The following is a 26,609-nucleotide window of genomic DNA, read 5'->3' as shown; positions in this document are numbered from 1 at the left end:
ATATGTCAGTAGTAGTTTTTTGCAAGTCATTTTAAGATATAAAGAAATAAATGCATATTTATGTGCCAATGGAGTGTTCATTTAATTAAAGTAGTCACTTTGAGCTTTCAAAATGTATTTTATGGTAATAGTATAGACTACGGTATTAGTTCTAATCTTGGTGAGCGTAGAAATCTGACATTTAGGTTTGATAGTAAATCCTTAAGTTTTAGAGTTCTGTGTCCTGGTGTATCTGTCACTATGTTTTCTATTAAGTAACTTCAACAGTCTACAGCCTAAGACTGCTACAGAAGTTTGGGGGCAGAGCTATAAGAATCAATTAGATCAGGGCTTCCCAAACTTTTATGGCCCGAGACCCACTTTTCAAAATGGTAATTTTTCGAGACCCACTTGCTTTTTTTAATTCATATTTTAAAAAGCGAAAACATGACAATTGCTTTTAGAGGCATAAATCTGGCACACCATAGCAAACAGCTTAAGAGGCATACAATTGGCACACTATAGCAATCCGCTTTAGAGGCATACAGTTGGCATACCATGGCAATCAGCTTTAGAGGCTTACAATTGGCACACCATGGCAATCAGCTTTACAGGCATACAATTGGAAAATTATGGCAGCTTTAGATGCATAAAATAGGCATACCGTGGCAATCAGCTTTAGATGCATAAAATTGGTACATTATGGCAATCAGTTTTAGAGGCATACAGTTGGGCATACCATGGCAATCAGCTTTAGAGGCTTACAATTGGCACACCATGGCAATCAGCTTTACAGGCATACAATTGGAACATTATGGCAGCTTTAGATGCATAAAATTGGTACATTATGGCAATCAGTTTTACATGTATAAACTTGGCACATCATGGCAACTTTAGGTGCATAAAATTGGCACACCAGTGCAATCAGTTTTAGAGGCTTACAAATGGCACACTATGGCATCCAGGTTTAGAGGCATACAATTGGAACATCAGGGCAGCTTTAAATACATAAACTTGGCACACCATGGCAATCAGCTTTAGATGCATAAACTTGGCACACCATGGCAATCAGCTTTAGATGCATAAACTTGGCATATCATGGCAATCACTTTTAGATGCATAAACTTGGCACATCATGGCAATCACTTTTAGATGCATAAACTTGGCACATCATGGCAATCAGCTTCAGAGGCATACAATTGGCAAACAGTCAGATGCATTAAATTGGCACTCCATGGCAATCAGCTTTAAAAGCATACAATTGGCACACCATGGCAATCCGCTTTAGATGCATAAAATTGGCATATCATGGCAGTTTTAGAGGCATAATTTGGCATATCATGGCAGTTTTAGATGCATAATGTTGATATATCATGGAGTTTTAGAGGCAGAAACTTTGCATATCATGGCAATCCGTTTTAGAGGCATACAACTGCTTACTCACAGACTCAGAATCAGAGTCAGAATCAGACGTTGTGTCCTGCTCATCCAGGCCCCTCACATTGATTATCCCAGTGGTGAAACTAATGTAGAGAGAGCCCTGGTGCAAGTATGCTTTCTGGGGCCCCCTCAAGTGCAAGTGTGGCCAAAAGGTAGATCTCCATCTGTCGGAGAACTTCAACAATGCTATGCCTGCTGGGAATCTACCATTTGCCCATCGTTGCAGGGTTATATTTGTGAGCAGTGTTTGAGCGTTTAAATGTAAGCATGTTTGTGTATTAAAGGACCACTATAGTGCCAGGAAAACAAACTCGTTTTCCTGGCACTAAAGTGCCCCGAGGGTGCCCCCACCCTCAGGGTCCTATTCCCGCCAGGCTGAAGGGAGAGAAAGGGGGTTAAAAACTCACCTCTCTCCAGCGCCGGGGACTCTCGTCCTTTAGCCGTCATCGGCTGAATGCGCATGCGCGGCAAGAGCCGTGCGCGCATATAGCCAGTCCATAGGAAAGCATTCTCAATGCTTTCCTATGGACGCTGGCGTCTTCTCACTGTGAAAATCACAGTAAGAAGCGCTGAAGCGCCTCTAGCAGCTGACAATGAGTCAGCCACTAGAGGCTAGATTAACCCATTTGTAAACAGCAATTTATCTGAAACTGCTATGTTTACAGCAGGCAGGGTTAATCCTAGATGGACCTGGCACCCAGACCACTTCATTAAGTTGAAGTGGTCCTTTAAGTATGTGTGTGCATGTATGGGAGTGTTTGTATGTACTGTTGCCATTGGAATGTAGTGGTGTACTTGTTTGTAATGTTTGCGTCTGAACGCAGGGGTGTTTGAATGTAGTGCTGGACTTTGAATGCAGGTGTGCTTTTTGTGTGTAGTGTCGGTGTTTGAATGAAGGGGTGTATATCATTTTAGTGTTTTAATACATGGGTGTGTTTGTATGTAATGTTTGCGTTTGATTGCAGTGCGTGTGTAGTGGATGCAGTGTGTGTATATTGTGTATATAAAATATACATATACACAAAGTGTGTTTGGATGTAAGCATGTTTTTTGCATGGAGTATGTGTGCAGTGTATACACATACAGAGACACACAAATACACACATACAGAGACACACACATACACATACTGACACAGCGATACACACACAATGACACTTATTTTCCTACACACAGATACACATACACACTGACACACAAATACACACACTGACAGGGATTACAGGGTGGGGAGGGGGGCAGGGAGTGAAGGGGTTACAGGGTGGGGAGGGGGCAGGGAGTGAAGGGGTTACAGGGTGGGGAGGGGGCAGGGAGTGGAGGGGTTACAGGGTGGGGAGGGGGGCAGGGAGTGAAGGGGTTACAGGGTGGGGAGGTGGCAGGGAGTGAAGGGGTTACTGGGTGGGGAGGGGGGCAGGGAGTGAAGGGGTTACAGGGTGGGGAGGGGAAGGGGCAGGGAGTGAAGGGGTTACAGGGTGGGAAGGGGAAGGGGCAGGGAGTGAAGGGGTTACAGTTTGGGGGGGTAGGGAGAAAATTATTTACATTAGGGGGCAGGATCTGGGGGCTGTGTCCTACCTTCATTTAATTCCCTGGTGGTCCAGTGTCTCCCTGGTGGTCCAGTGGGGTAACTCTCCGGTCTGAGCTCCGCCGGGTGCAGAGCTGCAGACAGTGTAATAAAAGTCTTGCGAGCTCCCTGAGTGTTGCCATGGTAACGCTCTGGGAGCTCGCGAGACTTCTATCACACGGTCCTCAGCTCTGCACCCGGCGGAGCTGCAGACCGGAGCTGCTGGGCAGACTGATTGGAGGGAGCCCGGCGGCATACAGGGCCAGGGCCGCCACCAGAAATTTTGGGGCCCCTAACTCAGCTCAGGGTCTGGGCCCCCTGGGGCCCGCCTCCAATCCCGCCCACAGGGTCTGCCTCCAAATCCCGCCCACAGGAATACACACAGACACAAAAACACACACTGATACAAAAGGACACAGACACACACACACACACACACACAAATACATACTAACAGACACACATACTGAAACAGAAATACACGCATGTGACGAAGTGCCCTTCGCCACTTTGTCCTGGAGAGGCCTGCTTGCCTGCCTCCTACCCGCTGACTATGGCCCCTGGAAAACTGGTACATTTAAGGATTTATATTTGGGCTTGTTATACTGTATATTGCTGTTGCTGGCCCTTTTTAAAATCATCTAGGGAAAGATTGGGACTTTTGGGACTACTGTCCCTTTAAGACTGTGAAGCATATTCTAGTGTACTGCCTGTAATATTGTATATGTATTCATGTGTTAAGTTTAACCTGGGTGATATGTATGCAGCATTCATCTGATTGTTCGGTAGAATCACTCCATTCATTATATTGAGTGAAACTACCGAACAACCAGACCACCCAGGAATAAGTGTGCCTCCAATTACAGTTTGCAACAATGTTGCAAACGGGTAATTGCAATCAGTGTAATGTATTCTTTGTCCTCTGGGTGGCCGCCATTCGGGAAACAAACACGTGGCGGCGGCCATCTTAAACTACCGAACAGCGGTGTTTTGCCGTCAAGTGTCCGGAAAATGTAACGGAGCTCCGTGTACCCCGACCGAGTACCCTCCGTTGATGGATGCTCCTAGCGCTCTCAGAGGACTCCAAGCACTGCAGACAACACCACAACCACCGCAGACTCCACAACCGCCGTAGCTTTACTGGAGCCGCGCCGTCTTCCTTCCACCCTGGATCGGTTTCTGTCCTCCAGGACCGTGTGGGGAAGACCTCTCCTCCAGGAGAGCGTATCCGGAACAAGCTCTTAAAAGAGCTAAGTGATTAAGCTCAGGGGAATATGCAGAGCATAGCAATCCCCAGTGTGATACAGCAATTCCCTCCAATAACGAGACAAGGCTACGTATTGAGGGTCAGAAGAGGTCTGAGGACTGGAACACCCAGCCTGCTTTTTATTAGGAACCAATACACACAGGACACTCCCAGGGGGAGGATGAAAACAACCAATCATACGTATGGTAACACCCCCACGTCTCCTCCCCTCAGATAACCACATAACATAATTAAAATGTCCACATTTTTACTCAAGTTCTGGATGTACCCCAAAACCAAGGGGGTACACCTTTAAATCCGGCACCGCTGGATAGCTCTTATTCAGGAGGGTAACATGTCCAAAAATCAGTTCATTCGGATGAATGGTTCGGGAGATATGGGAGTCCAAAGATTTGACCGACCGCATGGGTAAAGTATCCGAAAACAGTTCCATGCATTTTGGCCCTGCGGTCGGTCACAAACAAGGGAATGAAAACAGACGAATTGCCTGTGTTATAGAGCCTGGAGAGGGTTTGAATGAATTACCTTGTTTGTGGGGTTCTTTCTACCGAACGGCGGGTCATTCGGTAGTTTCTATACGAATTTCTGGAAGTATGGAGGTCTCAGCGGTGTTTGCCTAGTCAAGTGTCCGATTTTAGTTCCAGACACTCGACGGCAAAACACCGCTGTTCGGTAGTTTAAGATGGCCGCCGCCACGTGTTTGTTTCCCGAATGGCGGCCACCCAGAGGACAAAGAATACATTACACTGATTGCAATTACCCGTTTGCAACATTGTTGCAAACTGTAATTGGAGGCACACTTATTCCTGGGTGGTCTGGTTGTTCGGTAGTTTCACTCAATATAATGAATGGAGTGATTCTACCGAACAATCAGATGAATGCTGCATACATATCACCCAGGTTAAACTTAACACATGAATACATATACAATATTACAGGCAGTACACTAGAATATGCTTCACAGTCTTAAAGGGACAGTAGTCCCAAAAGTCCCAATCTTTCCCTAGATGATTTTAAAAAGGGCCAGCAACAGCAATATACAGTATAACAAGCCCAAATATAAATCCTTAAATGTACCAGTTTTCCAGGGGCCATAGTCAGCGGGTAGGAGGCAGGCAAGCAGGCCTCTCCAGGACAAAGTGGCGAAGGGCACTTCGTCACAACGCATATAGGCATACGTACTGACACACACATACTGAGACATACACACATATACAGACACACAGGCATACATAGTGACAGATAGACACATACTAACATACATACATACAGACACACATGCATGAGGACTTACACACACATACACCGACATCACATACGTACACACAGACATACATTAATTCATACTGGCATACATACATATAGACATACTGACATACACACACAGACAGTCACAGACATTCTGACATACACACAGACATTCTGACATACACACAGACATACTGACATACGTACAGACATACTGACATACAGACATTCTTACATACATACTGACATACGTACAGACATACTGACATACGTACAGACATACTGACATACACACAGACATTCTGACATACACACAGACATTCTGACATACACACAGACTTACTGACATACATACAGACATTCTGGCATACACACAGACATTCTGACATACGTACAGACATTCTAACATACATACAGACATTCTAACATACACACAGACATTCTAACATACATACAGACATTCTGACATACACACAGACATACTAACATACACACAGACATACTAACATACACACAGACATACTGACATACGTACAGACATTCTAACATACACACAGACATTCTAACATACATACAGACATTCTAACATACATACAGACATTCTAACATACACACAGACATTCTAACATACATACAGACATCCTAACATACACACAGACATTCTAACATACATACAGACATTCTAACATACACACAGACATACTGACATACGTACAGACATTCTAACATACACACAGACATTCTAACATACATACAGACATTCTAACATACATACAGACATTCTAACATACACACAGACATTCTAACATACATACAGACATTCTAACATACACACAGACATTCTAACATACACACAGACATTCTAACATACATACAGACATTCTAACATACACACAGACATTCTAACATACACACAGACATTCTAACATACACACAGACATTCTAACATACACACAGACATTCTGACATACACACAGACATACATACACAAATACAGCTAATTTTTCTTACCTTTTTTTGCAGGTGGAAGGCTGTGGCTGATGGGAGTCGGCATGGCTCCTGCGGGCTGCAGGCCTGTCCTTCTTGCCTCCCGCGCGGTGCTGAGGGGAGGGAGCTGGGAGGAAGTGACGGCCACTTCCTCCCAGCAGTACTTTGCGGTTGGGATTTTTTTTTAAGGGGCCCGGTCGCGCTATTGCACGGCCGCAGCGCTGACCGGGCCCCTGAAGATACAGGGCCCATGGGGTGGCCCTAAGTGAGTGGGCCACCCGATGGGCCCCATCAGCATGCGCTACATGTGGGGCCCGGGCGGCCGGGCCCCCCAGGGCCGCCGGGCCCGTGACAACCGTTATGGTTGTCACCCCCTGATGGCGGCCCTGTACAGGGCAAGCCACCGGGCTCCCTCCTGGTGTCAGTCTGCCTGACTGCCCGGCGGCCCTGGATGTGTGGGTCAGCGCGACCCACTGGGAATCGCCCTGCGACCCACCAGTGGGTCGCGACCCACACTTTGGGAACCGCTGAATTAGATAGATAATTGGAAATATATAAAGAATAACAATAAACCATGTAAAATTATCACATGATGTAGTCTTTTTCATATTTATTAGAGCTTGCGAGAGTATTATATGTAATACATATTTAGTTTTATATATTTAAAATGGGGGGGAGGGGCATGCCCCAGTGATATCACGCAATAAATGAGGCATTAAATAGGGTTAGTGGTGGTCCAAATAAATAACCAGTCATAAATTGTAAGATTGTTTGTTTGAGAAGAGCTCTCTTCACCTTTTGTATATGTCAGCAGTAATTTGTCTGTCACTTGCTGCTGTTATGGATCTGTAATATATAACTATATAGAGCTGTGTAAATGCTGAATATATTTATTATTATTATTATTATTATTATTATTGTTATTTATATAGTGCCAACAGTTTCCGCTTCACAATATTATGTGAGGGGGGATTTAACTATAAATAGGACAATTACAAGAAAACTTAAATGAACGATAGGTTGAAGAGGACCCTACTCAAACGAGCTTACATTCTATAGGAAATGGGGTATAAAACACATTAGGACAGGAAAAAGTAATCAAATAAGGTGGGAGTGAGGCAGAGCTGGAGGAGAAAGTAAACTGCTGCCCTTTAGGAGACAGGTATGTGAGGTAGAGGTTACTCTGGAAGGCCATAAGCTTTCCTAAAGAGATGGGTTTTAAGGAACTTCTTAGCATTCATTACAGACTGTAGCGGAGCAATACGAAGACCAATTAGGAAAGGGTTACAATATCCATGCAGGAAATTACTAGAGCATGGACAGGCTCCTTGGTAGCATCTTGCGTAAGAAAGGGGCGGATGCGGGCGATTTTTTTAGGATGGAATCTACAGGATTTGGCAACATGCTGGATGTGAGGCTCAAAGGTGAGGCCAGAATCAGGTATGACACCAAGACAGCGCGCTTGCAAGGATGGACTTATGTGGATACCACTGACTTGAAGGGAGAGAGAAAGAGGAGGATCAGTATTAGGAGGAGGAAAGACAAGGAGCTCAGTTTTAGAGAGATTTCGTTTCAGAAAGCTGGAGGACATCCAGTTAGAGATAGAAGAAAGGCAAGTGTCAAAGCTGTATAAATGCTTATAATGTCAATAACTTTATGGGATTGTGCTATTTTTTCTTTCTTTAAAGGGAAGTAATTATGGCTCAGAAACCCAAACTTTACTATTTCAATGGAAGAGGCAAAATGGAGTCAGTCCGATGGCTGTTGGCTGCAGCAGATGTAGAGGTATGTATAGTTCATTATCCATATACATGGCAGGCTGAACATTAGTCCTTAATGATTTTATTGGACTGCAATAAACCTAAAATAATGATGAGGGAGTTGTAATAAATGTTTGATCAGTTAAAGATATTGGTAATATACACATTTTATATACCATACATAATGAGACCACACATTTCACCTCAGGCAGGCTTCATACATTGCATTGAGTGTCAGAGAGATGAGCTTCAGACTTGTTATGCCATTTAGAAAGTAACAGGGCCAGGAGTTTCTTATGTTAAGATTTTGACACCTCAAATGACGAGTTTCTATAAATAAATGACTAATTTAGCAAATCTGCCAGCACTCTTAATTATTTGTGGTCATATAATATGGGTGTTGTTATTCGGGTTGATTAATAGCATACCTCCAAACTGTATTTAGGAGGGACTGTCTGTATTATAGACCCAGATCCCTCTGTCCCTGTTTTCTAGGTGCCCCATATTGTTGGTGTGTCTGAATGAAACAGAGCTCCACACTAACGCTCACAGTAATGTGCATGCATTTAAACCAGAGGAGGGCGGACTGCCCGCACATGGGCAGTGACTATAGAACCAATACATAGAACAAAAAACAGAAAAAGTTACTTGCGCACTATGCCAAATCTCTATGTACATTTAAATAACTAGAGGCAGTGGTGTATCCTGGTTTTGTGCTGCCCTAGGCATGACAAAACTCTCAGTGCCTTGTTTGCCTCGTGGCTAATACTTCCCTGACTAGAGGTTTCTAGTATCACTCCAATGCCCATGAAAGTGTAAGCTCACCTGCTTGCAGGTGAGTCCTACACTAACAATTCAACTTGCTTCTTTGAGCTAGAAGGCTAAATCTCAGGGCCGGGAGAACTTGAGCTGTATTTTGAGGGCAATTTTGACACTCCTTTTATTATATCAGAACATTGCCTCAGGCTACAACGGCATGCTATGATACATTTGCTGGCCTGAAGGAGCTGTCTGCACCGCCCGGAATCAAAATTCCTCCCCACTACAGACCCATCCCCCACTTCTGCCTCTATCTCTCCCTTGAGCCTGTTTAAGAATGGTTTGCCAATTTACCTGGGTTCTTAGCGCCTGCCTCTTACCACATAGCTAAGCCCTGCAATGTAGACCTACACTCATTGGCTGAGTTCACTCTCAGTTGACGGTCAGGCTCAGACCTGCACAGCAGTTATTAGCTGATAGTCTGTGACAGATTCTTTGTGGAACCCCAGGTAAGTTGTCAAACTGTTTTTAAACTGGGAGGGTGCCAGGGCAGTCCTGCACCATAGCCACTGTAGAGGGCTGTACTTGTTAGTGTGTAGGGAGTGTTCCTTTAAATAATCTACCTGTGCATCTTTGTAGACTAGATTCCTAATCTGCACCTGATACTAATTGTGACAGAGCTCCTGTACTCCGACCAAGTACCTCCACTTGCTAGCTGGGGGGAGAGAGCTTGGAATGCTTTACCCAGTCACCGAGGCTTAATTGGGGTTTCTCTGGAACTCTTCCACCTGAACAGACTGCAGTTCTATTCTTTCAGGCAGGTATCGTCCCCTCTGCCTAGTCCTCTACAGCTTTCCTTCCCAAGCAGGTATCAACAGCTCTACTAAAAGCAATTGCTCCAAAGACACGTGCAGCTTTCAGGCCTAGTTCTCTTTTCAACTTGTCCCTGGGCTAGAGTGATCGTGCCAACAGGTCCAAAGACTCTGTTACTGGGATCCCTAAAATACCACACAGGACACACAGTTCCAAAAGGAACTAACATACTATGCTTTATTTTTTGGACAAGGACTAGTCTTTGGGGACTAGTCCTTAAGCATATGGTGACAAACATTTAAAATACAAATATTGAGAACATTAGCAAACAAGATAAAAGTAATAAATGAATTATATAATACAAATAACATTTTCAAACACAATAAAAAGCAACAATGTATGCATTTACCACATATCCGGTTGTCCTCATTTGCATACCTGCATTATGTAAATGTAAATACTTCCATTCAGCTAGCAGAAGGCACTGAAGAGTTCTCAAGTAACAATGCATAGTTTGTATATTGATTGCTGCTAACACACAACTTTTTCAGGGGCTCCTGGGACCAGGCCCTACAGTCTGTCGGTAAGAGGCAGGCCTTTAAGCATCTCCAAAAGGCCCTGGCATGGGAGCTTCTGTCACACTAGTGATTGCCGGCATGCATGGCGGCGGCCATCGTTAAACCTGGAAATTGAACTAGGCTTCCCAATTATGCTGGCTTCCATACAACAGCAGTTTAGGTGAACTGCCGTGGTTAATAGTTAAACTGAAGAGGACTTGACCAACACTATACCTCCTCTACACACACTTAATATACCCATTATACATGCAATACACCCACTATACACATACGCTATTCACAGTGTACCACCATACAGAAACACTATATTACTCACACAACATTCCCTCTTCACCCACACCCTACACTCCTATACACATACACTATGCCCCATGCTCACATACTGCACCCCTTATACAAACATGCACACTGTACCCCCTGTACAAAACTCCTATTCACACTACAACTCCTACAATCATACAGACACAGACATCTCAACTTGCAAAAATGCATTTCAGGGAGGTGGCTTCACCAGCTACACCGCATACACCCTCCCTCCCGCACCCTCTCCCCCATACAGGCACACAGCCCACAAACATGTATGAACACCTTGACACACAAATACAAGCCCTGGCACATACACACTCAGATGCACACATTGAAACGCACACTCAGATTAGGGATAGACCGATTATCCGTCTGGCCGATATTCAGCATTTTCAGCAATATCGGTATCGGCCGATACCGATATTGCAGATAATGCAGACCAGGGCCGCAATCAGGGTCCTGGGGAGCCCAGCAGCTCTCTTCAGCTCCCCTGTCTAAATCTCGCGGGTTCCGCGGCCTTTAGAGCGTTGCCACGGGTTACCATGGCAATGCTCCGCACGGCACACTGGCCGCGAGAGTTAGACAGGGGAGCTGCTGGGAAGGTAAGTAAGAGTGTGCTGGGCCCCCTCTGTACAGTCCATGCCACCGGACCACCAGGAAATGCCATATTCCCCTCCCTTGCCAGGTAAGAAGTAGGGATGGGGGACTAAAACATAATTTTATAAAATTTAAATATTTAAAAAATAAATAAAAAGTTTAAAAAATAAAAATGCCCCCCTCCCACAAACCAAAAAGATTTCTACATAGGCTAATTAAAAAAAAGACACACGCAATACACGTTAGGAGCCAGTGTGTTTAATTTTTAAGTGCCATGGCTCCCTGCATTCCCTTGCCTGTCATGGTTCTGAACAAAAATATTGTTAAGGAGGTTTGCAACTCCTGCTAACTAAAAAGAATGGCTAACTTTAAATATGAAGAACAATTAAATATTTTTAAAAATTAAAATGCTCCCCCACCAACCCCTCTCCCCCCATTTTACACACTTAAAGGACCACTATAGTGCCAGGAAAACATACTCGTTTTCCTGGCACTATAGTGCCCTGAGGGTGCCCCCACCCTCAGGGTCCCCCTCCCGCCCGGCTCTGGAAAGGGGAAAAGGGGTAAAACTTACCTTTTTCCAGCGCTGGGCGGGAAGCTCTCTGCCTCCGATCCTCCTCCGTTCCGCCCCGTCGGCTGAATGCGCACGCACGGCAAGAGCTGCGCACGCATTCAGCCGGTCGCATAGGAAAACATTTACAATGCTTTCCTATGGACGCTTGCGTGCTCTCACTGTGATTTTCACAGTGAGAATCACGCAAGCGCCTCTAGCGGCTGTCAATGAGACAGCCACTAGAGGATTTGGGGGAAGGCTTAACCCATTTATAAACATAGCAGTTTCTCTGAAACTGCTATGTTTATAAAAAAAATGGGTTAACCCTAGCTGGACCTGGCACCCAGACCACTTCATTAAGCTGAAGTGGTCTGGGTGCCTAGAGTGGTCCTTTAACATACCTACACAAACACACACACACACACACACTGCATTCACTATACACACTACACATACACACACTCTGCATTCATTATATACACTACACAAACATACACTGCATTCATTATATAAACTACACAAACACACACTGCATTCACTATACGCACTACACAAACATACACTGCATTCACTGACTAATCAAATACTCTCACTGCATCCACTACACACTTGAAAAAAAATAATTTTTACTGGCATGTATATTTTGTGCATTTACCTTAATAAAAAAAAAAATAATAATAAACATGTTCAGTTAACAGTAGATTTGTGTAGAAATAGTTTATTTTTTTAAAATGGTAAATGTACAGAGTATCGGTAACACACTGACACATACACTCAGATACACACACACTGCCACATACACTGGCACACAGATACACACTCAGATTCATACACTGACACACAGATACACACAATGACACATACACTTAGATACACACTGACACACACATATATACACTGACACACACTCAGATACACACACAATGACACGTACACTCAGATACACACTGGCACATACACACACACATAGACACATAGAATGTGACGGCAGATAAGAACCATTCGGCCCATCTAGTCTGCCTAATTTTCTAAGTACTTTCATTAGTCCCTGGCCTTATCTTATAGTTAGGATAGCCTTATGCCTATCCCACGCATGCTTAAACTCCTTTACTGTGTTAACCTCTACCACTTCAGCTGGAAGGCTATTCCATGCATCCACTACCCTCTCAGTAAAGTAATACTTCCTGATACTATTTTTAAACCTTTGCCCCTCTAATTTAAGACTATGTAATCTTGTTGTGGTAGTTCAGATACACACTGACACACCGGCACAAACACACACTCACACAGAGATACACACACTAAGATCCACACACTGACACATACACTGAGATACACACACTGACATACAGATACACACACCTTGACACACAAAAGACATCATGGGACGGCAAAGTCACCCCAAAGTGAAAATAAGTTACATTTCACTTCCAAAGATACACACACTGACACAAACACTTAGATAGACACACTGACATACAGATACACACACACTGACACAAACACACAGATACACACACTGACATACAGATACACACACATTGACACAAACAATCAGATACACTCCTGTTAGCTAACCTTTGTGTCCTGGAGGGTGACTTGGTTGCTGCTCTGGTCCTGGCTGAGGCTGACGGGAGTGAGTGAGCATGCAGTAGAAGCTCACTTCAGCCTCTCCTCTCCGTCCATGCTGCTGCCTCCTCCCTCCTGTGCGACTCTCTGTGAAGCAGGGAGGAAGTGACAGGGTGTCATCACTTTCTCCCTGCTGGCTGATACTATGGTCGGCTCTTAAAGGGCTGACACCTCACTGGCCCCTGCTTAATGAATATTAGGAAGGGGGCCACAAATTATATATAATATCCTGGTAATTAACACACACAATCTAATATACATTGCATGTCAGATTGTGTGTGTGATTTCAGGAAAATAATACATGTTCTGCGGGTGTCAGGGAGCCACATGCAAAATGTGGGAGACTTGGGATGTCTGCAGACAGTACAATTCCTAATATACACACACACAATGCAACCCTTGTGCATTCACTGCAGCCCCTAGATATAAACATGCACACTTTAAATCCCCAACACACACACATCGCAGCCATTACCAACACATGCACATACACACTCTGCAGCTTCTAAACACTCACAGAATCTCTATAGTCCTTAGACACTGCGCACAAAGGCGCATGCTATAGCCCACACGTGGTACAGCACAAGCACATCTTCTAACACACACTACACCAGAAACTGCCTCCTCTTCTCACACACAATCCCACAAGCAGCCTTAAAACACAAACCTCACCACAGGCAGCCCCTCACACATGCACAACACTCTTTACAAGACCTGCAAATTCAGTGCAAGCGTGTCATTAAATTTGATTCATTTCGATAAAAAAAACACTGTTTTTGGTTGGAGTAACACGTTAAAAATAAACCTGACCCTGATTGGGGGACCTGTAACATAGCCAGCTGGTAATAATTGCATGAGAGCTGTACAATGTGAGGCGTGTCAAGTGTGTAGTCAAAAATATTTGCCCTGGGAGGTGAACCCTTGATCTCCTATTGCCTGGGGACCCCGCTTTAAACTACAATAAACTACTCTCCTGCTTACACTCTTAAATAAAGGTAGCCTTCTTTGTTCCTTTTAAATCATAGGAAGTGTGTAACAGTGTTTTTGTTATTTATTTGCCTGGGAAAATAGAGGAGTTACTCACAAGGTTATTCACTGAAGTGAGAATTCATAGGGAATTCAAAGTGCATTTTACATTTAAAGGTAAACTCCAGTGCCAGGAAAACGATCCGTTTTCCTGGCACTGGAGGGTCCCTCTCCCTCCCACCCCCCAATCCCCGGTTACTGAAGGGGTGAAAACTTACCTGAGGCAGCGGCGATGTCCCTCGTCGCTGTCTCCGCCTCCGCGACGCTCCTCCTCTTCATTGCGTCGGCCGGTGGGCGAGACTGATCTCGCCCACCGGCCGAGGGGACCTAATGCGCATGCGCGGCAATGCCGCGCATGCGCATTACGTCTCCCCATAGGAAAGCATTGACAAATCATTTCGATGCTTTCCTATGGGGTTTTGAGCGACGCTGGAGGTCCTCACACAGCGTGAGGACGTCCAGCGACGCTCTAGCACAGGTTTCCTGTGCTAGAACCCAGGAAGTGACCTCTAGTGGCTGTCTAATAGACAGCCACTAGAGGTGGAGTTAACCCTGCAATGCAATTATTGCAGTTTATAAAAAACTGCAATAATTACACTTGCAGGGTTAGGAGTGATGGAAGTTGGCACCCAGACCACTCCAATGAGCAGAAGTGGTCTGGGTGCCTAGAGTGTCCCTTTAAGGCCAAAGTAGCCAAAATTAAAGCATAGCTAGCTCAAATAATTTTTCCAGTTCAACTATTTTGAAATAACATTTGAAATTCACTTAGAATTGTCAATTTAGTAAATAACCCTGTACGTTCTAAAATAAAGCAAGCAAGTCTAAATAAAAACAATTGTATGTTGTATTTTTACAGTTTGATGAGGTATTCTTGGAAACAAAGGAACAATATAAGAAGTTGCTTGAAGGTACATATTCCCACACTCTTTTATAATCAGCATATTTTAATTAGAACAAATATAAAGTTACATTATACCTAATTATTGATGATGGTCGTATGCATTCCTTTTCAGCAATAGTTTACCCATTTTAAATTTTTAGACATCCATAAAGCTACTGTCATGTTGCAGTAAAGTCCACCAGTAGTAATCCCTTTATTGTAACCTTATATGAGTTTACAATAAAGCAAACATGTCAAAATCAATGGCTAACACGTACCAAATAAACAAGATTTAAGTTTATGGGGGCCGCAAAAAATCTACAAAATCCCTGCACCCCCTCTACAAGACCCCAGTGCCCCCCTCTACTAAACCCTCTAAACTCCTCTACAAAACCCTATCAACACCCTCTACTAAACACCAGCCCCTCCTCTACTAAACACCAGCCCCTCCTCTACTAAACACAAGTCCCCTCTACAAAACCCCAGAGCGTCCCCTTTACTAAATCCCTGTGCCCCCCTCTACTAAACTCCAGCCCCTCCTCTACAAAACCCCAGCCCCCCTCGACTAAACCACTGCCCCTGTTTAAAAAAAAATTAAGCCAAAAAGCAAACTCCACTCAGATTGATCCAATACCAATGGTATACCCTCAATGTCGCCATTCCCACCCATTGCTGATCCTTCTCTACTCCTTGAAACCCCTTGAAGATGGGAGTGTCGTAGTGTTTCGTGATGTGGCGTTGTGTGCCTCCGTGCACCTCCAGGTCCTCCACTGCCCAGCTGCAGCCATCGCAACACTAATGGAACCTCCCTAAAGCATGGCACCTGGGGAGGCCATTTTCTTATTTGCCTATTCCCGGAAACATGACAGTAATTACTATTTACTCCAGTGGCCAACAGAGTCCCAAGATTTCACTCCACTACTATACAGTGAGGTGGAATGGGATTTTCACAACATGAATATGTGATTGAAAAATCTGCAGCAATTGTAAGATCAATCAATCAATACAAGGACTATAACAATGTGCTGTAGTGTCCCTTTAAGCACATGCAGTTAGTTAACAGCATGTAATACCAGTTTAATGAATTCACTTTGTATCTCTCTAGATGGATCTTTGCTGTTTCAGCAGGTCCCAATGGTGGAAATGGATGGGATGAAGATTGTACAGTCTCGAGCCATTTTGAATTACATTGCTACAAAGTACAACCTGTATGGAAAGGACATAAAAGACAGATTGTTGTAAGTTTATGTCTGTGTGAGTGTGTATGAATGTGGATCACAAAAATAATTAAAGAGACATGGTAGACACTGTAACTGTGTCATCTTATTGAAATGGTTTTAGTGTCTGGAATCCCCTTATGCCATCCTTCCATTCAGTGTTAATGCTAAACAAGAGGTCCCAGCAGCCCTTTCCCTCGTTGCTGCTTTGACTAATGAGGAACCAAAGCCTGATCAGCAATGTGCGGCTGTGAATTTCCGATAGCTGATCGCTGTGTAATCTCTGTCTTAGTCATAATTCCAGCAAGTATGATAAATTGATTTAACACTGAATGGGGGGACAGTGCCAGATAACTTGAGGCGCTATAGCCAATTCAATGAGGTGAAATAGTTGTAGGTGCTACAGTGTCCTTTAACACCTTTAATATCATTAGGACGTTACATGACATCCTACACAGAAAGGGCTTAAATATTTGTAGGATGACATGGAATGCTCTGCAGATTTTGTGTGAGCAGGGTTTAATCCCTGCTCACACCATTGAGCCCCAGGTATCAATGGACACATAGTGCTCCTCTTAGTCCGCTGGGGCCAGTTTTAGTGGGCTGCTTGCAGCGCTGGAAGCGGCTCTTTAAATGGGCATTGAAATGCCTTTAAATAGATTGTGATGTGAAAAAGGAAAAATCCCTAATTACACCACTCCTCTTAGTCAGCTGGGACTATTTTTAGTGGCCTCTGACTGACCAATAAGCTCTATGCAGCTGAAGTCATCACGGCATAGAGCCCTTTAAATTCTTTCATAAATCTGCAGCTGAACTTTCATGCTCATTTGTGACTTTTCTGGGTTACTGACTTCTTGGTCTCCCAGCCTGGTCGCTGCGTATTGTGACTTGTGCTGGGGTTTGCTAGCTGCCCAGAACTAAACACGGTGTGATCAGCTGGAAACAGGACTCCATTCTTAATTACACTGACAACCAGTAAATGGCAGTCACAGACCACTATCTAATGAGTTGATTAATTTTCCAATATCAGAATTGATATTAGCAGAGGGTTTACTTAGGGCTTTAGTTAGTGGTGGGGATTGGTATAGGTAGTCAAATTAGGCATTTAACAGTTTAGGACTGATGTATGTATCTAAATTGGTTTTTCCCCTTATTTAAACATTTTATTCACACAGGATGTTGTGTTAGGTGTACATATAGGTTATTAAATGTAAGCCCTTACAGTCTTTTAAAAAACAAAACATGACATATATATGAGCACTTGAAGAAAAATTTTAAATTATGGATGAACAAACCTATAGCTCACATTCAGGGTTTGGTTATGGTCCGGAACGTGGACAATTGCCTCTGCCCTTAAGGGATTTATATTAAATTAAGTATAATTATCATTGTTGACAAACTATTAATGAATATCATGGGGGTTGATTTACTAACCAATGAATTGTAGTAAAATAAAAACTGAACTTTGAAAAGTGGGCAAAATCACCACTCAGCTATAGTCTCTGCTTGGTATCATAGTAACAAAGTTTCCAAAACAATCAATTCATTGTTGTGTACACGCTGGGCGCCAATACAACTTTATGCATTTGGTATTTTTTGCATACTCAAATCTTTCTAGTGTTTGCATAAAAAACAAGTGTTTTGAAACGAGACTGAACGGACGTGTCCCTGAGGAGCTCCGTCCAAACAGAGAGATTAAATAGGCTTTGCCGTTGCGATTCACCCTGGACGAGCACTAAACATTGCCTCTACCAGATGATTGTATGGGCCCCAAAAATAAAAGATTTGGGGTGCCCGAGAGCCCAAAATTCCCTGATATCAGACTCTCTTTTACAAGGCCTGCACCACGAGAAACACCTAAGATGGTAGCGAGTCCCTCTGCGGCAGAATCGGGGGAGTCACAAGAGGAGGTGGAATCTCCCTCTTCTTCCCACCACAGCGAAGTGGACCAGGAATCCGAGTCTGAGGAAGACCAAACACCCTCAATATAAGGGGCTATCAAGAGGCTGCTCCTGGACCTCCGCAGTGTGGAAAGCAGACTTCTAGGACACCCAAAGGTGTGTGTGTGGGCATCGTAACACAGAAGGTAAAAAAAAGCAGAGGAGAGAGAGAGAGAAAGCATGGGATGGTAGGCTACAAGCCACAGAGACACATATGGAGGAGCTAACACAACAAACCAAAAGGATGCAAAGAACTATGGCCTTCATGGAATCCCGCCACAGACGACAGAATTTCCGCCTGAGAGAAGTCCCAGAAGAGGTCAGTGAGGAGGCTTTTCTACCCTACACCAAGAAACTGTTTATATTTATAGGCCTCAAAGGGGGAGAGGAGCCAACCATGCTGAAATCAGCATTCCGGATCCAAAAGGCTGCCACAGTCCCAGCTGATGCTCCAAGAGACATTATAGTGGTGACCAGAGGCATAGCGGTGTGCTCAGCGATAATGGCCTGATCAAGTGCAATGGGAAGTATTAAGTTTGGGGAAAGTGTAGTGACACTGTACGGAGACATACCCTTCGCAGCCCTCACGGAAAAGCGCAAGTTGACACCGGTCACAAAGATAATGAGAGACCGATCGGTCCGGTGCAGATGGATCCTTAATAGTCCCACAAGGAGATAAGACTATTTCCCTCACATCAGACACTATGGGAAAAACTGAAGCTGTCGAACACAGACCCCATCGTAGCGTCTGCTGGGAAATACAACATGGCAGCTAGGGGATCCAAAAGAAAGCACTTCAAAAACGCAGCCTAAGCAACAAATATTCCCGAGAAAAAGACCGTGACAATGTGTCTGCTGAATAATACAGAGGGATGCACTGTACCCCATGCTAGATTTCTCAGACCAGCTCTCCAACCCAATGAGACATACTTACCCGAGCTATAACCAGCGTTCTCATACATTTAAATGCCACAGTGTCTCCCATAGATCTTGGCCCAAATTGTTATGCCATGTTGTACTGCTTAGCGCATAATGTTATGTTACACTGATCAGCGCATAATGTTACTAATATTGCCTGTTCTATTTTCACTACCTGTTATTGCAAAACCAATAAAACACAAATTGAAAAAAATAAGTGTTTTACATAATGCTGCATCATAAGCTTGCCTCTTTAGCCATGCCTCTCACTGCAGAAAAACACTTCCTTATCAAATGTATGTCAGTACTAAGTGATCTGAACTACAGAGTAATTCGCATTAGAAGCAGAGGACACCCACGGAGATGTACCTTAAGAATATTACTACCTGTTTTTAGTTTCTCGCACGTGTATTAGACCTCCCCATGGGAAAGCATTGAATCAGTGCTTTCCTATGGGGAAAAATCTGACGCTGGAGGTCTTCATGCATGATCAAAAAAAAAACTTAAGGGGTTACTCCAACCACCACGACCACTTCAGTGATTCATGGGGTCATGGTGGTAGGAGTCCACGTTTGCAATATTTCTATTTAAAATGCTACACATCCAGAGTTCTGTTATTACTGTGACGGACCGCCTGGCACCCCGACCGTGTACCTCTGTCAATCGCTGCTCCCTAGTACTAATGAGTACCATAAGCACTGCGCTGGAACACCATAACTATTGCAAACCCTGTGAACCGCTGCAGCTTGGTTGGGATCTCGGCATCTCCTACCCACCCTGGACCTATGACCAGGATCCAGCTTCCGGTGGGTAGACCTCTCTTAGTCCAGATAGCGTAGCAGGAACAAGCTCTTATAACAGCTTAGTGATTATACTCAGGGGAGTATAGTGATTATAGCAATCCCCCAGAGTGTAGTTCTCCAATCCCCCAAACATGAGCCGAAACTTCATGAAGGTGCAAGATGATCTAATCTTTAATGGTTCAGGTTGGCTTTTATACAATTCTCCAGGCCAGAGGAACACCCCCTGGACCTGATGGGGCACAGGAACACAAAGAACATAAACCACTGTCTGTGACACGCCCATGTACAACACACAATTCCTCCCCTCTGCTTGGGAGATAATAGAGTAAAGTCCTGTAAGTAACTCAATTATCTCCAAGCAGAAAAAACTAAATTTCACAAAAATAGCCCTGATCTGGGTGAACAACCTATCCAAAAATCACCCAGATCAGAGCAGGGGTTCAAAAGTTTCATGGAAGTCGCTTTGACGGGCCGCAAGCATGGTTTCAAGCCCAAAACAGTTCTAGGGAATCAGAGCTTGCAGACGGTCTAGTTCGGTAGTTTGCAAACGAACAAACTACCAAACGCAGTCAATAGTCTTACCCTGGAGCTTGTTCCCTTCATCCAAACAAATTATCTCACCGAACAGTGCCCTTCTAAGCTGAATAGAAACGAACGCAGGCAATGATGGAAGTCCAGTGGTGTTCGGGAGTTTCTGTATCCGATTTCAGTTTCATGCCCAAACACCGCTGCCTGCATACATGCGAACAAGATGGCCGCCACCTCATGGTTGTTCATAGGAATCGAGGCCACCCAGATGAACAATTAGAACACTGTGGTGAGAAATGTTCCAAGTTGTTAATAGGTGTTGACAAGCTCCAGGATGGTCTCTGTTCGTGCGGTTGTTAGGTAAACGAACCATATAGTCCCAATTGCACGAACAGAGCCTGTTTGAGGTATATTAGCCAGTTCTATTGCAGGGGCCATAGTCACAGGGTAAAAGGCTGTCAAGTAGTCCCCTCCAAGAACCAGTGGCGAAGTTGCTTTCGTCACAATTGCCTTTCGTACTAGAAGCTAGTTACACCCCCAGCACATGTGCCAAATATCAATTCTATGTTTTTTTTTTTTTTTTTTTTTATAAAAATTCCAAACTCACTCACTCTCTGCTTTCCCACTCTCCCCCCTTGTCATCTCTTCTATCTGAGAAGCCTCTGACTGGACCATGCAAGTGCTACCATGATGACGGATGTAGGAGTGAGATCAGTGTTGGGAGCTTAACGCGGGACTGGATTTCACATTGTAGAAAACCTTTTTCACAGTTTTTTTTCCCCACCACTGTTTAAAGGGGGGACCTAGATAGATAGATACCCAATAGGCATTATGAGGTAAACGAAACTCATTAATTATAAGAATTGGCGTAACCCTTTAATATATGTTGTATTGTATTTACAGTATTTACAGCGATATACATTTAAGATTTGTATGTACACAGAAAGGACAGAAAACATTGACTTGCAATGTTGCAGATCACAAATTATCTCACTTTTTCTCCATCTGCCTTTTTATAGCCAAAAGTGCCAACATAGTTTGAAGAATCTTCATCTGACTTACATATTGTCCATGTGTTTTTTCCAGTATTGACATGTATGTAGAAGGGACCATTGACCTCATGACTATAATATCGGGTCTGTACATTCAACCTGAAGATACTAAAATAAAACAAAAAGATCTGATTAAAAACAGAGCACTAAATCGATATTTTCCAGTTTACGAAAAGGTATGTAAAATATTTGTATTGTTCATGTGGTAGAGATGGGATCTTAAGCTGTGATTGCCCAGATATTTTATTTCAATATAGGCAATATAACCAAGGACTGACATGGATGCACAATATATCATAGTTGTGATGCATGCACATAATTTCCAGGATATGATATGGTGTTTTTTCAAAAATTATTGGCAAATATATTGTTACTCCATCTTTTCTGTGTTGCATTCTATCTTTTTTTTTTTTTAATTCTTTATTTTTGCAGTGCATTACGATGAATACAAACAAGAGTGCAATGCCCCAACAGTTATAGGAAACACTTCACAATACATGTTAATATAGATATGTGGCATTGTTAGATAACAGCACTAATTTTATATGTTTGTAGATTTATGCTAAGCACGTATGTCTATAACATTGGCTTGAACTAACTGATTCGACCCAGGGGGGGAGGGGGAGCGGGGAAGGGGGAGGGGGAGAGGGGAAGGGGGAGGGGGAGAGGGGAAGGGGGGAAGGGGGAGGGAGAGGGGGAGAGGGAGGGGGAGGAGACTGGGCTGCAAAGTAAGCCTTGAGAAACACATGTTGTACAGGACGGGAGAGTGGCCACCTCACCTGCCTTCTGGGTCTGCAAGACTTCGCTGGGACTGCCGTTAAAGGACCACTCTAGTGCCAGGAAAACATACTCATTTTCCTGGCACTAGAGTGCCCTGAGGGTGCCCCCACCCTCAGGGACCCACTCCCGCCCGGCTCTGGAAAGGGGAAAGGGGTAAAAACTTACCTTTTTCCAGCGGTGGGCGGAGAGCTCTCCTCCTCCGATCCTCCTCTTCTCCTCCCCGTCGGCTGAATGCGCACGCGCGGCAAGAGCTGCGCGCGCATTCAGCCGGTCACATAGGAAAGCATTCATAATGCTTTCCTATGGACGCTTGCGTGCTCTCACTGTGATTTTCACAGTGAGAATCACGCAAGCGCCTCTAGCGGCTGTCAGTGAGACAGCCACTAGAGGAAATAGGGGAAGGCTTAACCCATTCACAAACATAGCAGTTTCTCTGAAACTGCGATGTTTATGAAAAAATGGGTTAACCCTAGAAGGACCTGGCACCCAGACCACTTCATTAAGCTGAAGTGGTCTGGGTGCCTAGAGTGGTCCTTTAATGAAGCAGAATGCCAACAATTGAAGCAATTCAGACCTCCTCGGTTGGCACCTGGAACAGGTAAGTCGCTGTTTGTGTCTTTTGGGCAGTCTGGTGAGCAATAATTAAGTAATTCAGAGAGATCAAGCTGGGAGCTCACAGTAAGAACGTCCAGCTGCTATAGAGTTTGGGCCCTGCCCGTGTTGCATTCTGTCTTATCTCAAAGGGAAGGATATCTACATTGGTTCATTGTTCAGTGTTCAGAGAGTCTTAAGAGTGCGTTCATGTACACTTTTCACTTTCACATTATAACAGAAACTTTTTCCCTTTTCATCTTGATGCCGCTGTTGCCTCTTGTCACATTGTCACAGACAGAAATCCTAATCCCTCTTCACTTTCCATATGCTCTTAAAGGCCTTCATGACCTGCTGAGAGGCTTGCTGGCTGGCTTTCTAACCAGAGACAATGAGACATGTTGATGTGAACTTCTGTCAGCCAAATAGGAGGCATTACTTTATCCAGAATAAGAGTGGTCCCTGGTGACAGAAAAGAAAGGATGGACAACATAGGGAGGCAGGTCAGGATCCCAAGCAAGGGAGCAGATCATACTCCTGTACTCACTGCATTTCCTCTGATGGCTAATTTATTCAGTAGAGGGGTGATGTCAGAAGAAGCTGGAGTAGTGACTGCATAAGCAACTTTTTTAATAAAATGTTTAAAATGCCTGATCAGTGAAATGAATTAAAATTAAATTGTGAAATACACATGTTGATAATGGGTAGAATAAGTTTTATAAACGTGTGCCCCAAATGGTCTTGATACGAGACAGTTATACCATCTTTAAAGGGACACTCCAGGCACCCAGACCACTTCTGCTCATTGGAGTGGTCTGGGTGCCAACTCCCACTACCCTTAACCCTGCAAGTGTAATTATTGCAATTTTTTTTAAACTGCAATAATTACCTTGCAGGGTTAAGTCCTCCCCTAGTGGCTGTCTATTAGACAGCCACTAGAGGGAACTTCCTGCTCTTTAGCACAGGTTTTCTGTGCTAGAGCGTCGCTGGACGTCCTCACGCTGTGTGGGGACCTCCAGCGTCGCTCTATTCCCCATAGGGAAGCATTGAAATTCATTTTCAATGCTTTCCTATGGGGTGCGCTAATGCGCATGCGCGGCATTGCCGCGCATGCGCATTAGGTCTCCTCGGCTGGCGGGCGGGATCAGTCTCGCCCACCGGCCAACGTAAGCAGAAGGAGGAGCGGCGGGGGAGGAGGAGGAAGCAGTGACGTGGGACATGTCGCTGCCTCTGGTAAGTCACTGAAGGGGTTTTCACCCCTTCAGCAACTGGGGATTGGGGGGTGGGAGGGAGAGGGACCCTCCAGTGCCAGGAAAACGGATCGTTTTCCTGGCACTGGAGTTTCCCTTTAAAGTCAACCTATTAGTGCTAATTAATCACAAATTATCTCATCATGTTCTGTATAAAATATGTTTAAACACTTTTTTTGTTTATTTAAAAGGCTTTGCAAGGTCAAGATTTCTTGGTTGGGAAGCAGCTAAGTATTGCAGATGTACAACTGCTGGAAGCCATTTTAATGGTGGAAGAAGTCCACAATGATGTTCTATCTCACTTCCCTCGACTGCAGGTAAATGAGAAAAATATGACAAGTAGCTACGTAATGTTTCAATCTACTGTAGCTATTGGAATTAAAGTGACATTCACTAGCAAGCCATCTAAACAGTCTTGCAATGAGTTTTCCAATACTGGTTCCAGTCTTACAACATTAATAAGAAAACTGGAGATTGTTTTTAATTTTCTCAAATTACTCTTCTCATTTCTTCACTAACAGCACTTTCATTTTGTCAGTTAATTACGAGTATAGAATTGTATGCTCAATTCTGCTCACTTAACTCTTATTTCATCCCCCACTTTCCATCAGTCACATGGTACATTTTACCCTCAGTTGCCATATTTTACTCACCACCTACCATAATACCTCTCTCTTAGGCCACAGTGCATCCTTCAGTTACCATAACGTACACCCTTTTGTCCCATTTAGTCCACTATTTTTTTTTTTTTATTGTCCAGTGCTGAATGTTTTCTGTGGTGTATGCTATAGTGTATGCTGTAGTTATGGTGGTGCTTTATGATTGCTCTCGTGTGATGCCATGATATCTCGCCCAAGGCTTCTGTATCTAGGAGTTGAAGACCTCAGATGTACCTCATAATTACGTTTTCCTTGGCCACACTTAAAGGATCACTATAGTGTCAGGAAAACAAAGCGGTTTTCCTTATACCTTAGTGCCCTGAGGGTGCCCGCACCCTCAGGGTCGCCCTCCCGTGGCGCTGAAGGGGTTAAAACCCCTTTAGCAGCTTACCTTAATCCAGCGCCGGGCTCCCTCGGCGCTGGTGACCTCTCCATCCCCGCCGACGTCAGCGCAGCCAAATGTGCATGCGCAGCAAGTGCGGCACGTGTATTCAAAGTGTCCATAGGAAAGCATTTCTCAATGCTTTCCTATGGACGCTCTGCGCGATGGAGGCGAAATGTGGCTCCAGCGTCACAGATGCGCCTCTAGTGGCTGTCCGGAAGACAGTTTCTGAAACTGCTATGTTTGCATCTGAAGGGTTAAAACCTGAGGGATCTGGCACCCAGACCACTTCATTGAGCTGAAGTGGTCTGGGTGACTAAAGTGTCCCTTTAATGTTATTAGTGAGCAGGGAGGGCTGTAGGGAGTTATGGTTTTCAGGAAAATAGTCATAGTACAGTAACATGCTGTGTAGCTACAAACGTTTAAGAACAATTCAGATAGGATATATCTAAAATAGGCACATTATAGATGGTTTGCACTTTCATTACGGTGATGTGTTTATTGGGATTCTACATTTTCATGATTTTGTTATCTGACTACTTTACATATTTTTTTCATTCTAGGCTTTCAAAAAACAAACAAGTGAGATCCCAACAATTAAAAAATTCTTGCAACCTGGAAGTAAAAGAAAGCCTATTCCTGATGAAAAGTTAATAGCAGCTGCGAAAGAAATTCTTTATTCCTAAATATATTTATCTTTTTTTCCTGTTTATTTTTTCACTCACTTCTTTATCACAAGCTTCAAAGATCATTTTCGGGTTTAGATATATGGAAGTCTAATGTCACTTTTTATTTCCGAACCCCTTAATTTTCTTCTACTATTCTGTTTTTCTCACTTCATAATTATATTTTACTTTGACTTTTTAAATGCTGTTTTTACCCTCAAATTTACAATAAACTTGCATTTCTAAGAGTTTTATTAGAAATCTAATGCATTTCTATTAATTCCACAATTGTGCAATCACTATACAATAACTAAACTTGAGTACTCAAGTGGGTTTTCTGGTTTAAAAATTTGAGTGATGATTGCAGAATATGACATGAATTTGCTATTCAGGTATTCAATAAAAGCGATTTTACATACAGATCTTCTTTGCCTAGAAGAA

The 26,609-nt window shown here is 43.8% G+C and overlaps 1 protein-coding gene across 2 annotated transcripts in view; it reads left to right on the top strand.

Moving 5' to 3' along the window:
- LOC134586954 (glutathione S-transferase 3-like) overlaps positions 1 to 26,362 on the top strand; it is a 49,127-nt gene extending 22,765 nt beyond the window's left edge. For both annotated transcript variants that reach the window (XM_063442925.1, XM_063442926.1), the window contains exons 2-7: positions 8,171 to 8,267; positions 15,360 to 15,411; positions 16,489 to 16,621; positions 21,876 to 22,017; positions 24,654 to 24,779; positions 26,067 to 26,362. In XM_063442925.1, coding sequence (XP_063298995.1) covers positions 8,181 to 8,267; positions 15,360 to 15,411; positions 16,489 to 16,621; positions 21,876 to 22,017; positions 24,654 to 24,779; positions 26,067 to 26,189 — 663 coding nt within the window. In that variant the 5' untranslated portion in view covers positions 8,171 to 8,180 and the 3' untranslated portion in view covers positions 26,190 to 26,362. The remainder of the gene's footprint in view (positions 1 to 8,170; positions 8,268 to 15,359; positions 15,412 to 16,488; positions 16,622 to 21,875; positions 22,018 to 24,653; positions 24,780 to 26,066) is intronic.
- Positions 26,363 to 26,609: the final 247 nt, after the last annotated feature.

The sequence above is a fragment of the Pelobates fuscus genome, chromosome 2 (assembly GCF_036172605.1).
Source record: "Pelobates fuscus isolate aPelFus1 chromosome 2, aPelFus1.pri, whole genome shotgun sequence".
Lineage (NCBI taxonomy): Eukaryota > Metazoa > Chordata > Amphibia > Anura > Pelobatidae > Pelobates > Pelobates fuscus.
This window is presented reverse-complemented; position numbering and strand designations above follow the sequence as displayed.